Source organism: Mixophyes fleayi, chromosome 12 (genome assembly GCF_038048845.1).
Source record: "Mixophyes fleayi isolate aMixFle1 chromosome 12, aMixFle1.hap1, whole genome shotgun sequence".
Taxonomy (NCBI): Eukaryota; Metazoa; Chordata; class Amphibia; order Anura; family Limnodynastidae; genus Mixophyes; species Mixophyes fleayi.
Window position 1 is genome coordinate 23,576,134 of NC_134413.1, and position 14,684 is coordinate 23,590,817.

The 14,684-nt window shown below is 38.0% G+C and overlaps 1 protein-coding gene across 4 annotated transcripts in view; it reads left to right on the forward strand.

Annotated features, from left to right (window-relative positions):
* Positions 1–14,684, forward strand: part of KIAA0586 (KIAA0586 ortholog) — a 170,600-nt gene that overhangs the window by 91,917 nt on the left and 63,999 nt on the right. For 3 of the 4 annotated variants that reach the window (XM_075192979.1, XM_075192976.1, XM_075192977.1), the window contains one exon: positions 2,913–4,164. The exons of the other annotated variant lie outside the window; for it this stretch is intronic. In XM_075192979.1, coding sequence (XP_075049080.1) covers positions 2,913–3,028 — 116 coding nt within the window. In that variant the 3' untranslated portion in view covers positions 3,029–4,164. Of the gene's footprint in view, positions 1–2,912; positions 4,165–14,684 lie in introns of those variants that run through there. 4 annotated transcript variants of the gene reach the window in all.

Consider the following 14,684-nt stretch of genomic DNA (forward strand, 5'->3'; position numbering starts at 1 on the left):
CAGGCCTGGTTTATTGCATAGTTCATGCAGATATGTCTGTAGTCTGTATTTCTTCTCTACCTCAACTTGTGGGTACAACCAATCACAGAGAGAGATAGTATCATCGATTATACAGATGTCATATGTGCAACAGTAATCTTTTCTGTAAAGTCTACTATCTAGCAATGATCTGGCTGCGTAACCAAGCTCACCAGTGGTTACTTCTACCATTCATATAAAGCTATAAGTGTAATATTATAGTCTATTTTACTGATGATCAAATCACACACCGATTACATGAAATACAATGCTACACAGTTGCGGTTTCTCATCTGCTGGTCTCAGTCAATCCCTGCATTGGCTTTACCAAAGCTTCCAGAATATAATGATGTATAGACCCTTGACTACCATAATTACCAATTGTCCTTAATTTATAGGGACAGTCCCATATGTTAAATGTTTGACGCAATGTTTTGGTACGGACTAACTGCGCAATGACAGGTCTCTTTCTGCCTGTTAGGTGTAATTATTATGTTGTTTTTGTTTATGCTGTATAAATTAATATTTTATTGAAGAAGTATTTTTAAAATTCAAAACACACATTCGAATCAGATTCAGTAAACAGGAGATGGTGGGAATTATAGTGCCCCCAAGGACCACTTAGATCGTATCAGGAATAACGTGGTTAGATCATACTTGCCAACTCTCCCTGAATGTCAGGGAGACTCCCTGAAATAGGGGTGATCTCCCTCACTCCCTGAAGAGTCTGGCATTCTCCCTGATGCTGAGCCAGTACAAGACGTGGTTGGCTTCGCCATCTGTGACATGATGACACAGTTCAGAAATTGTGTCCTATGTCCATGTATTGATGCCTATGGAGGTGGCCATTTTCATGGAGACCAAGATTTAATCAAAGACTGACAAGTAAGACAACATGACTTCAGTAATGGAGACAGAAATGTAAAAGACACTTCAGTCTCTAGAGATTCATTAGCTGCTTTTCTTTAATGCATAGTTGCCTATTCTCCCAGAATGTCCAGGAGAATAGGCGTCATCTTAACCCCGTCCCCTGCTGTAATTGGCCACATTTGGGACAATCGTTGAGGGGGCAGGACCAAAATGATGTGATTCGTCAAGCCCCGCCCCCGCCCACCTCTCCCGGGATCTCCCTGAAGCCAACGAGGAAAAGTTGGCAAGTATGGGTTAGATGTGTCCGTGGAAGCTATTTTAAATTGTTGGAAAGTAGAAATTCCTCCACAGTTCCTACCATTCCTGTATTTCTTACTCAAAAATACTCTCCAAGTCACCCTCCTTCCACTCAGACGTATTCTGTGCAGTTCCCCATCTGTAGACCCACCTCTTCAAAGAAGCTTTCCTCTGTCGTCGCTACTTGTACTCCAGTTCTCACAGCCACACTCGGCTCCTTGTTATTCTCCTCTTAACTCTTATACATCAGATGTTCCCCACACATCTGTAGGTGGCCACGTATGCTGCCATGTTGCTGGCCATATTGGGCAATTGTCCCGGTTTATTGCAGTGTGTAATAAGCCAATTGAAAGTGATTGGCCCATTATTGGATATGAGCAAAATTGAGCCAAAGTATCGTATAAATTGAGTTCTGTGCCAGAACTGACCGTTCCGAAGGGTTGCAAAATGCTGACACTGCAGTCTTTGGGCTAGATTTACTAAACTGCGGCTTTAAAAAAAAGTGGAGATGTTGCCTATAGCAGATTCTAGCTGTCATTTATTTATTACATTCTGCAAAATGACAGCTAGAATCTGATTGGTTGCTATAGGCAACATCTCCACTTTTTCAAACCCGCAGTTTAGTAAATATACTCCTTTGAGTCTTTTGCTTTTGTTTAGTCCTTCTGCTGTGTTCCATTCTGCAGTATTTTTGTTAATTCCCATATTGAAGACTTTAGTAATGTATCGAGCTGAGATGACCATGGTCAGTTCATTGGTTGGTTGGTGTGGTTGGGATAGGACTGGAACACTTTTCACATTTAGCTGGTGGAAACTGGGGCGTAGTTTCACAGTAAAATGCAGAACAAGGTCAGTTTTTTACAGAACCGCATTGAATCTTTAGCTCATCTCTACCTACAGTGTAACGCTAGCTACACGCTTCAGAAAATTTCTCCCAATGCGATATCTTTAATGGTTTTACCAACCACTGAAAGTCCCGATCAATATGGTGATTCATATGTACACACTATACACGATTCTACAAGATTTACCTTCAGATCTGTGTTAACCATCGACTGAAAAGATCGTGACTCTGCCAACTCTATGGAGATCTGCCTACACTGCTGGCCGTGGCAGGATTTGCCCGAAATTGTTTATAGAGATTTTTAGTGAGTTATAAAATCAAATGAAACAATACGATGTCCTTTGGTACGATAAGACATGATCGTGGGAGTGTACACACTAATGTGATGTCGGACCTAACAGTTGTTTTATTGTGTGATTGGCACGATAATCAGGTGTAAAACCTGTAGTGTGTACCCAGGTTTAGCTGGAAGTGACGCTCCCTCTGTGGGACTAAACTGGTCAGTGATCCTGGCACTTGGGCTGAGCATCTCGATTGGCCCATGTATGTACTGTAATATACAGAGCGATGCAAAAGTTGGTGCTTTATACATAAAACATAAGATTAAAAAGTAAATATACTTGAATCAAAAACCAATATTAAAAATGAGTTTCTGGTGCCATGGCCTCACAATGTTCCCAGTAATTCCTTACATTTCAGGCGACTAGACTACTAGAGACACACAGCTCAAAAGGAATCCTCTGTGTACCCCAGACCAACCTGTGCCCCCTGAGCTCATCTCTTCTCATTGTGTCCCGGCCAGCATGTTCGTTACTCTGATATGTTCATATGGTGAAATTGACGTTACTTTTTCATTGCATTGTGGTTCTTATTCTCTCTCCAGGAGAAGCAGCCCAGCCTTCAAAAAAAATGTATGTGACCCTCCCGTCTATGAGTGAAGCTGACGAAGATATTAAATCTACTTTTGTGGAGTCTGATTCGGATGCCGATACTTTCTGAAACACAAGCGTAAAACTGGTTACCAGACCAAATGTATTTCGGTTTGATCTATGCAAACGGTGATATCCTAATGCACTTATGTGCCTGGAATGTACCACATACCGTATTTCCCCATGTATAAGACGCACTTTTTTCCCCAAAATTTTGGGTCTAAAAACTGGGTGCGTCTTATACAGTGGTAGATCAAGAATACTGTGGCTCAATAAGCGCAAGTCAATGTTGAGGATAATGATTAATGCAGAGTAATTGTGCAGCAGGTACTACAGAGGAGAGACGGAGTTCTAACCCTATTGCTTATTCTGCCTTACCCTGTCAGATGCTTCCTCTGTCCGGTAAAGTCTTCTTTCTTCTGTCCGTTCTGATCCCGATACTGGAAAGTCGCTTACCGTCCTCTTCCCGATGACCGTATGTCCAATCAGGACTTTGACAAAGTCCTAATTGGACAAAACGCCAAATGCAGAAACCGGAAATGTTCATTCCAACTGAAGTTCACACACCACATCCGGTCATCGAGAAGAGGACGGTAAGCGACTTTCCAGCATCAGGATCAGAATGGACAGAAGAAAGAAGACTTTACCGGACAGAGGAAGCATATGACAGGGTAAGGCAGGGTCAAAAATAGGGTTAGAACTCCGTCTCTCCTCTCTGTATTACCCGCTGCACAACTACTCTGCAAAATACATTATCCTCAATTTTTTCACATGGTTTATACAGGTGCGTCTTATACATGGGAGCGTCTTATACAGGGGGGAATACGGTATAATGAATGTGACTGTCTAACACTAACCTGGCATTAAGCATATGTTAGTATTTCAATGTCTATACCTCAAATGTATGTGCTAAATGTAAACTGAATAGGTCTATCAGGCTGAATGATGTAAATATTGATATTTGTGGTGGATTTTGCATTATTGGTGACGGTGGGATTACTCTCAATATGTATCAAGACTTTGTGTATGTTTGCCAAAAATAACCACAAAACCTTTTTTTATGATATTTTAATTTTCCAAAACAGATGATCTACATTTGTATGGTTGGTATATAAAGTGTAAATACTCTGTTTTTTTTATATTTTATAGGTTGTGTTATTGACTTTTAATTCATACAAATATATATTAAAAAGGCAGTGATAATTTTTTGATGTGTATACTTTATTCTTTGTGCATGTCTGTATATGTGTCAAAATATATATCATCATCATCAACATTTATTTAGAGAGTGCCAACAGATTCCGTAGCGATTCACATTTGGGAACAAACAGTAATAAAACATTACTGGGTAATACATACAGAGAGGTAAGAGGGACCTGCTCACATGCTTACATACTATGAGACAATGGTTTTATACACAAGGGTCATATATTGCATATTGGTCCAGCTAGAATGCAAAGGTTACAAAGTATTTAGTGGACTATATGCTCAGTCACACAACTATGTTGGTCAGAGGGTTGTTGTCTTGTGTTAGCTGTGTAGAGGGTGGTAATAGGGTAACCTAGGGAGATTAAAAGGGTGGTAGAGGAATATTATAAGCTTGTCTAAAGAGGTAGTTTTTCAGAGAACGCTTGAAGGTTTGAAGACTAGAGGAAAGTCTTGTGGTGCGAGGGAGAGAATTCTATAAAGTAGGTGCAGCCTGAAAAACGTCCTGCAACCGAGAATGGGAGGATGTGATGAGAGACGCAGATTTTGTGCAGAACGGAGGTGTCGAGTTAGGATATATTTTGAGACAAGTGCGGAGATGTATGTTGATGCAATTTTGTTAATGGCCTTGTATGTTAGTTGAAGAATTTTATATTTGATTCGTTGAAATACAGGCAACCAATGTAGAGACTGACAGAGCACATCAGCAGAGGAATAACAATTTGCAAGGAAAATCAATCTAGCCGCTGCGTGCTATATAGATTGTATTTATAAAACATTAATTTCTAGTGAGCTTTTCACGTTTTGTTTTGTTTTTGTACCCCCTTTTTCAATATAATTTAGTAGCATCTTATATTTACAAACATGGGATCTCTATAAGGAAACTTGTTCGGAAATTCTCAAAGAGAAAAGCACAGGGTTTATTTCTTTCTCACCTTTCTACGTGGAAAGGATAATAGATAAAACATGGTAAATTTTGTAACTGTAATAACTTCTTGAAATGTTCAAAGTAATATTTCTTTAAAGGTTCTATCCCCTGAAAAAAAAAAAAAAAGTGTTTAACATAAACCACTCTGGTTACTGATAAGAAGACACATGGAATTGTTTATTTTTCCTTACGGTTTTGATTCAAGCTGCTATTAATGATTTATAGTTTGCCAAGTGTCATGTGATTACCATGGCGCATAATGTAGTGCACAGAGACACTTTTTAACTTTCATATTATAAATCCTCAGCCCCCTCTTTCATCACGTGAGCTCTGAGGGGCCAAATGATTCCAGGAGAGAGTGACTTATTACCCAATAGAGCGGTTTTACAAAGGGAACATTGAGTTATAGGAGAACCTTCTTGAAAAATTATATTTCGTACCTGCGGTGCCCGGAAGGGTCAGTCCTCTCAACCCATTTGTGAAATTTACAAAGTATGCTGAGGAGTGTCATGACAGCAGGGACAGCGTTATTTTGAGGATCCACTGGAATACCATCACTGTTCAGATGCTGGACCCATTGAGCATGAGTATATGTCAACAGATTATCCTAACCATCTTATAACACTCTCAATTATACATTATTTTGATATCACATAGCATTTTATCCACTTGCTGTCACCTAGAAAGTACCACCTGTGGTTACATATTTGTAGAGGAGGGTAGTAATGTAATGTATCAAACACATTACATTAATACCACTAGCACTACACTTACCTGATTGGTAGAGCTTTGTATCTGTTTGAGGCAGACTCTTTTGTCTGCCTCATGCAGGGTCGCTGAACTTGTGAGGATATGCCACTAATGTTTGATTTCCTATGATGTTGAACTATGCAGAATGGGTCCCTATTAAAAAAAAAATTATAACTTTTCAGTTTTGAGTTTAAATGTAATTTTAATCTGATACTGCAAAGTTTGTTAACATGTTTATACAATTGCAAACTGGCCTTTATTTTACTTGTATTCAACATACAGGATTAAAACCTGAAAATAGTGAAAGAGAAAAGGGCGCGCTTCTTTAAATTAATGAAATGTGTACAAGTGAATAAAATCATTTGAGACGGCAGCCAAGAACAAATATCAATGTGCTAATAAAAGGAAAATGTTGTCCGGCGCTCAGAAACAAACAATATATAAAATTTACTATGTGCCGGCATATACGTAAAGGAGAATTTTGTGCAGGATTAAAATCTTTTAATCTCAAATTTGAATGTGTTTCCATTCTTGCACTATTAAATTGCAATGTGCTAGTAAACATAAAGCTACAAAGAATGGGCCTTTTAACACATGCTACTGTCTCGCTTCAATTTTCCTTAATATACTTAGACATTAATGTGCAGAGTTACTGGTTGTTATATCCTGTATTGGTCAAGTCTCTGCTATTCTCCCATTCTCTGGCTGGAGAGGATTGGTAAAAGAAGATAAAAAGAGGTTTAACTGCAAAGATTAGCTGTTCCGCCCCATGTACGACTTAAACTGTTATTGCTTTGTTCTATTTTGGTATAAGTTTATGTGCTTTAGTCTACATAGCAGGGTGGAGTGGGATGATTAACAATACTGTACTGTTTCATAGAAGAGTGTCTAGGTCTAGTATATCAGTTACAGTTTCTGCCTGTTATGCTATACATAATATTGCATCTTTAAGGCCCCATAAATCTTATATCTATACGTTTGAATATAAGTAGTAAGGCATTAACTATTTTAAGTTGTAATGTCAGGGGGCTGGAGAAAAAAAAGGGGTTCTTACTGCTAAATTTTATTAAGAACAAGTCACCAGAGATTATATGTTTTTAGAAGACCCACATTACAAGTAGTAAGATGTGGTAATTGTGAAATGGTTTGGTTGACTGGACTTCGTATTAACACTATTCTTCCACCACTGAATTGCCAAAGTTGGACTCTGAGCTATATTTAGCAGATCTATCTCCACCCCACTTATTCCCAGAGCAGTGTCATATACTTGAAGTCCAATTTAGTTGAAAAGAGCTCAACACTGCCATTGCCTCCTTCTCTAATAGGAATGTTCCGGGCCTAGATCAATTTCCATTGAAGCACTACAAATAATGTATAGAATGCTCAGGTCCACACTTACTAAACTTATTTAATGAAACCTTCTCTAGGTGACAGTTTACCCCCTTGATGGTAGTACTTCTAAGCAAGGTAAGGGTAAGGTCAAATCTCTGAATATTTTCAAAAACTTAAGTATATTTAGTGTTACCATGATAATTCGGGGGGGGGGGGGGGGGGAGGAGAGTATCAACCACATTTGCTACCTCTAAGGCATTCGATTCCATCAAATAGCTTTATCCCAAAGCTGCATTGATGAGGTTTGGCTCTTGGGAAAACTTTGTTAAATGGATAGACATTCTATACTCCTGTCCTAAAGCAAGAGTGGACAGAGTTGTCTGCACTGAGAAAAGGTACCAGAAGACATTGTCCATTATCCCCATTCTTGTATACAAATACAATGGAACCTCTTGCTGTTCGTATTAGGGTTGAATCTAGAATTTATGGGCCATGGATGGCAAGACTTGAAAAAAAAAAACATGGGATAATATGCTGATAACATGATTTTATACATGAGAAGACCCTTCCTCATCCCTTCAGAGAGCACTGGAACCTGTAGGTTCTAATAGAGGACACTATTCTGGATTAAGTTTTAATGGGAATACATTGGTATATTTTCCCATTGTTGTGGACCCACCCCATACTATGTCTAAGAATTTGCAGCTCTAACAAGTAGATACATTTAAATAATTAGGATTCCAAATTACCTGTGAAGTTTGTCTGCCTGTGATCTAAACTACTATTGTTAGTGTTTACTTGTATTCATTTACATAAAATGTACCCATAGTCTTATGTTTAATTCTCCAGTCACCACTATTTGCCTCAAATGATCTTTTACCTCTTCTCTTTTAGAGATGAGACTTACCTGACATTGATATAGTACGGAGTGTACGGTCTATTTCACACGGAAATTCTGGCTGTAATGTAATGTTTCTTCTTGATCTAGACTTGAAGTCTCCTCACGGTTGGCAGTGAAGCCGCAATATTTTTATTTGAAATATTTCTAGTTTTGTTTCTATGTTGGTGCCATGGGCTCACATAAGTCAAATAGAATTACTAAAGACTAATGTGCTGAATTTTAGTGCCCCAGGATCTACTGTGAAGATTACACTAAAGAGGACCTCTCCTATGATGAGATGGACTCCAAGCTAAAATTACACCCTCTGCCTCTCGTCACTTAAAGGAGGACTGTTTCCCTATGAAGGGATCATTGCCACCATTTTCACTTTCTGTTATGGACCACCTTGTTATTAACATCATTACTCCCAGCATCACTATTACAATGAAAGACTGTATAACGTATTATTGGGGCGGAGGGGCGAGGTGGAGTTTACACATCTGCAGATCACAACACTGCATGTAGGGATCCAGTAAAGTCACTTTTTGGACTCCTGTTACCTGCTCCCTGGTTGTGAAACTTAGCCACAAACGTAGAAAAGACAGATAAAATGGGGCCCAAGCAATGAGGTTGGTGAACACAAACAGCTTGCGATCATCAGCAGTTGGCATTTTTTTTAGCATATGTTCTATTTTGATTGAAGTTTGATCAATTATACTCAATGATGTCCAAGCAGTTTGCTCAGAAATATCAAAAAGTGAACAGCTTCTCAGTGATAGACTGATCCCCAGAACACTAATCATTTCTACCATTACAATCCTTCTTTCCTTGTGAGGTTACTGAGAGAAGGCTGTGTGTATGCTAATTTGGATCAAAACAGCTTTGATGAATACATGTTCCAAACCACCGCTATTCAGGAGTTCCTTTAAATATTTTCTCTCTCTTTTGGAACATGGTAGTAATATATGATATTTACAAAATAGGTCATAACTTTCCACACATTTGCATATGAAACATACAAATATTAGGTATATTATTTGGGACAATTATTTCTATAGCTTCTTGATGAGGCTGCCATTTGAGCTTGACATATTTGATACGGTAAATTTACCAACTATAGATTGTCATACAGTTTCAACGAACACATGGATTATGGACAAGTTTGTTTTGTTGTAAATTAGTTCATATATAAAGCATACATCCCAGCTTCTATCCTTTTGTCAATTCAAAGGGAACTTGCATCTATGGAACTGGAGCCATAAACAGAAGTGACATGCTTATCTTCTGATATCCTGTTGCACAATGCCAGGCCATCCTGAAATATACACACCCCGACGTGGCTGGACCTAGTCACTAAGCAGATTGCTAGAGGAAATTTCAGCAGACTTAGACCTTGGTGTGCACACAGTGATTTCACAACTTCACAGGAAATAACTCCTGTCATTGGGAATAGTTATTCATAAATGCATATGTAATCTTACTAACTCCTGTCTGTGCCATCTTTATGACAGCGTTCATTTAAACTTAGAAAAGTATGCAGGTTTCTCATTCATGCTCTGCACCAGATAGTTATGACAGTTCAGCGAGATAGACTAATTTCACAAGTTTTACTTTGTTATAAATTAAGCTGGGTACACACTACAGAAATTTCGACCAACTTTTTATGCCCAGCGATTTTACATGCGATAGATGTTCCGATCGCTCGGTCCATGGACTGCATACACACTAGCCTTGTTTAGGACGATAAAGGGAAGAGCGGACGTCCCTTTAGCGACTTTTTACAGCCATGTTGTCGTGAGCAATGACTGTAATTTCGTACTCACTGTTCTGGATCGGTCGGAAGTGTATACACCCTACACAGCGGAAACTAGATTGGAACGAAAATATTAAACGGTACGACCAACCAAATGAGGCGATAATCGTCCATTGGGGCAGACTTTCGACCATCGTATCACTACACACACTGACCCGACTTTTGAACGAGCGGTCGTATGTCAACTCTTTGAGCCGATTATTGGACGAAAACCGTGTAGTGTATACCCAGCTTTACCTGGAATCCAGAGGCCCACCAGATCATTAGGTCCCCCCGATGTCTGATGCTTTCTTGCTATAATCTACTTGCTCTTGCCAAGACAGTTTCTTTTTTTTTTAAATTGGCGCGTTGTCAATCACCAGACCGTGTGAGACATCAAGGAAACTTACTGGATTTGGTGGAATATACTGTTATAAATATATGACTTCTAGAACTTAACCAAAATCAATTTTTCCATTTTGGGAGGAGTTATCCATTTTAAAGCTTAGTGTAAAATTGGATTAGTAGAGGTTAATCTAAGATTTATCACAGTAGGTAAGAAGTGCATAACTCATAAATGGAAAAGACGTTTTTGACCTTGAATATTTCTTTTCAAAGAGAGCTTTGGCTTAAACACCAAAAAGAAAATCATACCTCACTCCTGAGTGCTTGGATAATATTTTCTAATAGCCATGACTGATCCAAGATCATACAACAATGAATAATGGAAATAATGTTTCTGGCTTTGATTTTATACTTAACATTTATGTGTTTTGGCTTTATGTGTCTAGGAAATCATAAGAAAAGTTGGTGACCTGACCAGTGCACTGACCTGCAGTAGAAGCCACTCGTTATATCGTCAATTAAAGGATACATGTTTTATTAAAAAAAAACAAACCACTTAAATGTGCTCCACATATGCATTTAATCATCTTTATTGGCAGGACCAATAGCTTTTAAAACTCAATATAGCGAAATAGATTTTATAGACTAAACACAATTAAACATTATATATTAAACACACATATCTAATATATAATATAATATATGTACATATCTACATCCCTTACTAATTGCATCACTACCAGCAGTGAGACCGACCTCTTTTGATTCTGTCTATATATATATATATATATATATATATATATATATATATATATATTCTATATCTATATCTATACACTCATTTAGGGATATTTAATATTAGGTTTGCCAATCTTATGCTCTCAAAGTGTTGTGGAGCTACAAGTTCCAGTGTACCATGCAAGCAGGTTGCTTCATTCTATTCTAAAACCATAAAGTATTTTTAAACCCCAATATATAGGAAGCTTTGTTATGAACTATGGAACGTTTGTGTTAATGTCCATCCACATTGTCCATCACAGAGTTTGTCAAAATGAAAAAACAGAAACCATAAACAAGACAAAAAGATGTAAAAAGTGAATAAAACAAAACATGAACACAAAAGACATTAAAAACAAAATAACAACAATTTGTTATGTAAACAATAAATGAATAATTTAACACGGCATTAGGAATTCTATAGTTCAAGTTGACAACAAGTCTTTAAATGCTCTGCAGAAGGATTGTATTGCTTACTACCAGTAGTATATAGAAGCAAGGATTATTGATTGACCTCAGTTTTCTGCTTTCTTTGGCTCACTGTTTTGGGGATATACTTGCTTTGGGTAAAACACAAAAGCTTAAGCAGCAGTTTGTCATTTTCAGACATTATACTGAATAGGCCAAGAAAACACAAACCTGATATTATGTGTTAGGGGACTTATTATTTTTGCTTTCATTTATTGTACATGATTAATGGTGGTCAAACACAGCTCGTATTTCAAGGCATTTTCTTGTTTTGGGTAGGAAAGTGAAGACTGGGGAAATTGCCTGGGGTTGTGTGTTTAGTATAGAAAGTGCAACCTGCAAGTCATTTATGTATAGCAAGATGGACTGAGGGGGTTGTTATTTTAAATTCTGAAAGTAAACCACACTGACTTATAAACGTTTCTCATTCAATTTTGTTATCATAATAAACAAGTACAATAAACTCCTGTATATGTGTTGCATATGCTATAACAATACATATAGGGGCATATGCAATTAGCTTTCCGGTTCGCGGTAACACGCGTTACCGCGAATCCTGCGCACTATTGCCATTAATACGGTACCGCATTAACGCGGATTTTCGTATGCAACCCTATGGGCTGCGTACGAAAATCCACGTTATTGCGGTACCGTGTATTGACTACGTGGCCCGTTCCGGCGCGATCCCGCGGACCGGAAAGCTAATTGAATATGCCCCATAGTGTCATTTTCCTCTTTATTAGATCTAGCAGCAAGGAATAAGCTGCTACTTTAAACTTTTGCTGTAAGAAAATTTGCATTTTTTTAAATTAATTAATTGCTGAGACAGTTGCCTCTGGCAAGGGTCAATTAAAAAAACTAAAGAGAACTGTATTCTGAAGTTTTAAATGGTTTCAGGGTGTTACCACAAAGCCAGTGACTGCAGCCAAAATTCACACCTTTTGACTCTACCAGAAGATTCTTCTGTAACTCAGTGTTCCCTTTACAAAATCGATCTGTAGGGGATTTTTATATGACTGCCAGTGCAAAAAAAGTGTCTCTCTCCTAGAAGTATTTGGTTTCTGCTCATTCCCAGGAGAGTGTATCTTGATCTCTTAGTCTGAGCCAGTCAGTCGCCAAGCTCCTCGGTGGTCACACGGAAGAGGAAGGTGGTGATGGGGTTTTGCTGTGAACATTACAATGTTTCACAACATCATATGTCAGGGACTGTGGTTGCTATGGTAATTACAGGCACTTAAGAAACATACATTAATAGCAGCTTGAATAACAACATTTAACAACTTCATGTTAAAGAAACATACAGTACCTAATTTTTAGAAGGATTTGTACCTTTAAGCTTTTCCTACAATAGCGCTGCTAAAACGACAATTTATTTGGGATTTAGCATTTTAATTTTTATTCCCTTTTCTTCGTCCATGACCTGGTTGACTTCATTATAAATCGGTCAGACTCCTTCATACATTGAATGCCCTGCAAACTGTCAACTGTTGTGATAAGCTCTGGAAAAAGCCAGAATCAAAAGTCTGTAACAATTTACTGGTAACACGCTGTGTTGCGTTCCATCACATTCTGACAATGAAGAATTGCTCTCTCTGCCTCACTGATCATGTAATGTTATCATTTAAGTCACAGAACATACATTGCATTCACTGCTACATTGTATCAACCTGTGGGATGCCTTTGTAGTAAAAATGTTGTACTGTAAACTCAGAAATAAATACAAGTGCTCTGCGGTCAATATAATAAGCTGCGTGGTGAAGAAATGGCATGTATTAGAAAAGACTTGGGTGTACAAAGAGAAGCTCGACCTGTATACCTCCTTTGTGCCGCAAATTGATTTCTGGGCAAGTCAGCAAAGAGCACCATACTCAGACCTCGTCTATCTTTCCTTCAGGAGCTAGTGTGGGTGTATAAAAAGATTTCTTAAGCTTTCTCTTCTTGTATTCCTCTTTATGTCTGTAGACATTAAAGGTCATTAACAAACCGTATAATGGCCCTGATTCATTAAGTCAAGCAAATTGAACGTATTGTGCATTATGTTAAAAAATACACAAAAGCGGGCATACATACATCCATAATCAACAAGGAGCGGATGTAAAAGATACGTCTGTTGTTAAATAGGGTCTAGGTGCGCTCTGATCTTACAGGCAATACATTGCAGGATACATCCAATACATATGTGGAATATAAAGTCCCAAAAGAACGAACAGATAAAAAAAAAACAATTATTAATGTCACATGTTAATAATATAGGGCCTGATTCATTAAGTAAAGTTAAGCAAAAGTAAGTAAGGCAAAACCATGTTGCATTGAAGGGGGAGGTAAATATAAATTGTGATGGCAGATTTATAGTTGGGGTAGGGCATGTTCTAGATCAATTTTAAATTTCAGTGTAAAAATAAAGCGATCAAGTATTTGTGCGCTACATGAAAAAAGACAGTATTTTCCTTATGTGCAAAATAATAAACTAATTTCAACCCTTGCATTGTAACATGGTTTTATCTAGAAAACTTGAGTAAGAAAACTTACTTAATTTTTTGCTTAACATTCCTTAATAAATCAGGCCTATATAGTTATTAATAACAAACATTTTCCAAAGAAAAGTCCCCCCTCCCCCATAAAATACATTTATGAGGATACATAAAAGGCATTTTTACAGTTGTTCCTGATTGCAAACACATGTTGAAGCATGCATACGCGACTGTCATCACTAGTAATCGGCACTTACACCCAACCTATAACTAGTGCAAGTGATACGGCTGAAAAGTGCGTACCTTTTGAGATGCCCAAAGCCTGAATCGGATGGTGCTGCGTTCACTGGCATATGGGCCAGTTCTGGGCATGCGCAGAGCCATTTTTACGCAAAATACGTCCCTTAATGAATCAGGTCCACAATGCAGCCATGTTATAAATTATTAATTCTCAAATGTGCCTATTTGTCCTCTTTGAGCATAATAAATTTTGCACCCACCTCATGCCCTCATTTTGGATTTGGGTCCTGCCACGTAAAAATGCACTGCGCAACCTTTTCGTTATTGCATGCCTGGCTGGAAATGAGCATGGTGAGACAAGGTACACTAGACTCCCCATGTTAGATTTATTTATAAAACGTAAATAAATTTGATAATCACTAATGCAAACCGATCAAGATTTCATTTAGAACATCAAGTGGGGTGTGAGCGCAGTTTTATCTATTTATCTGTTTCTGTATACCATCTCCAGGAGTAACACCTTAAAATCTACCTGCT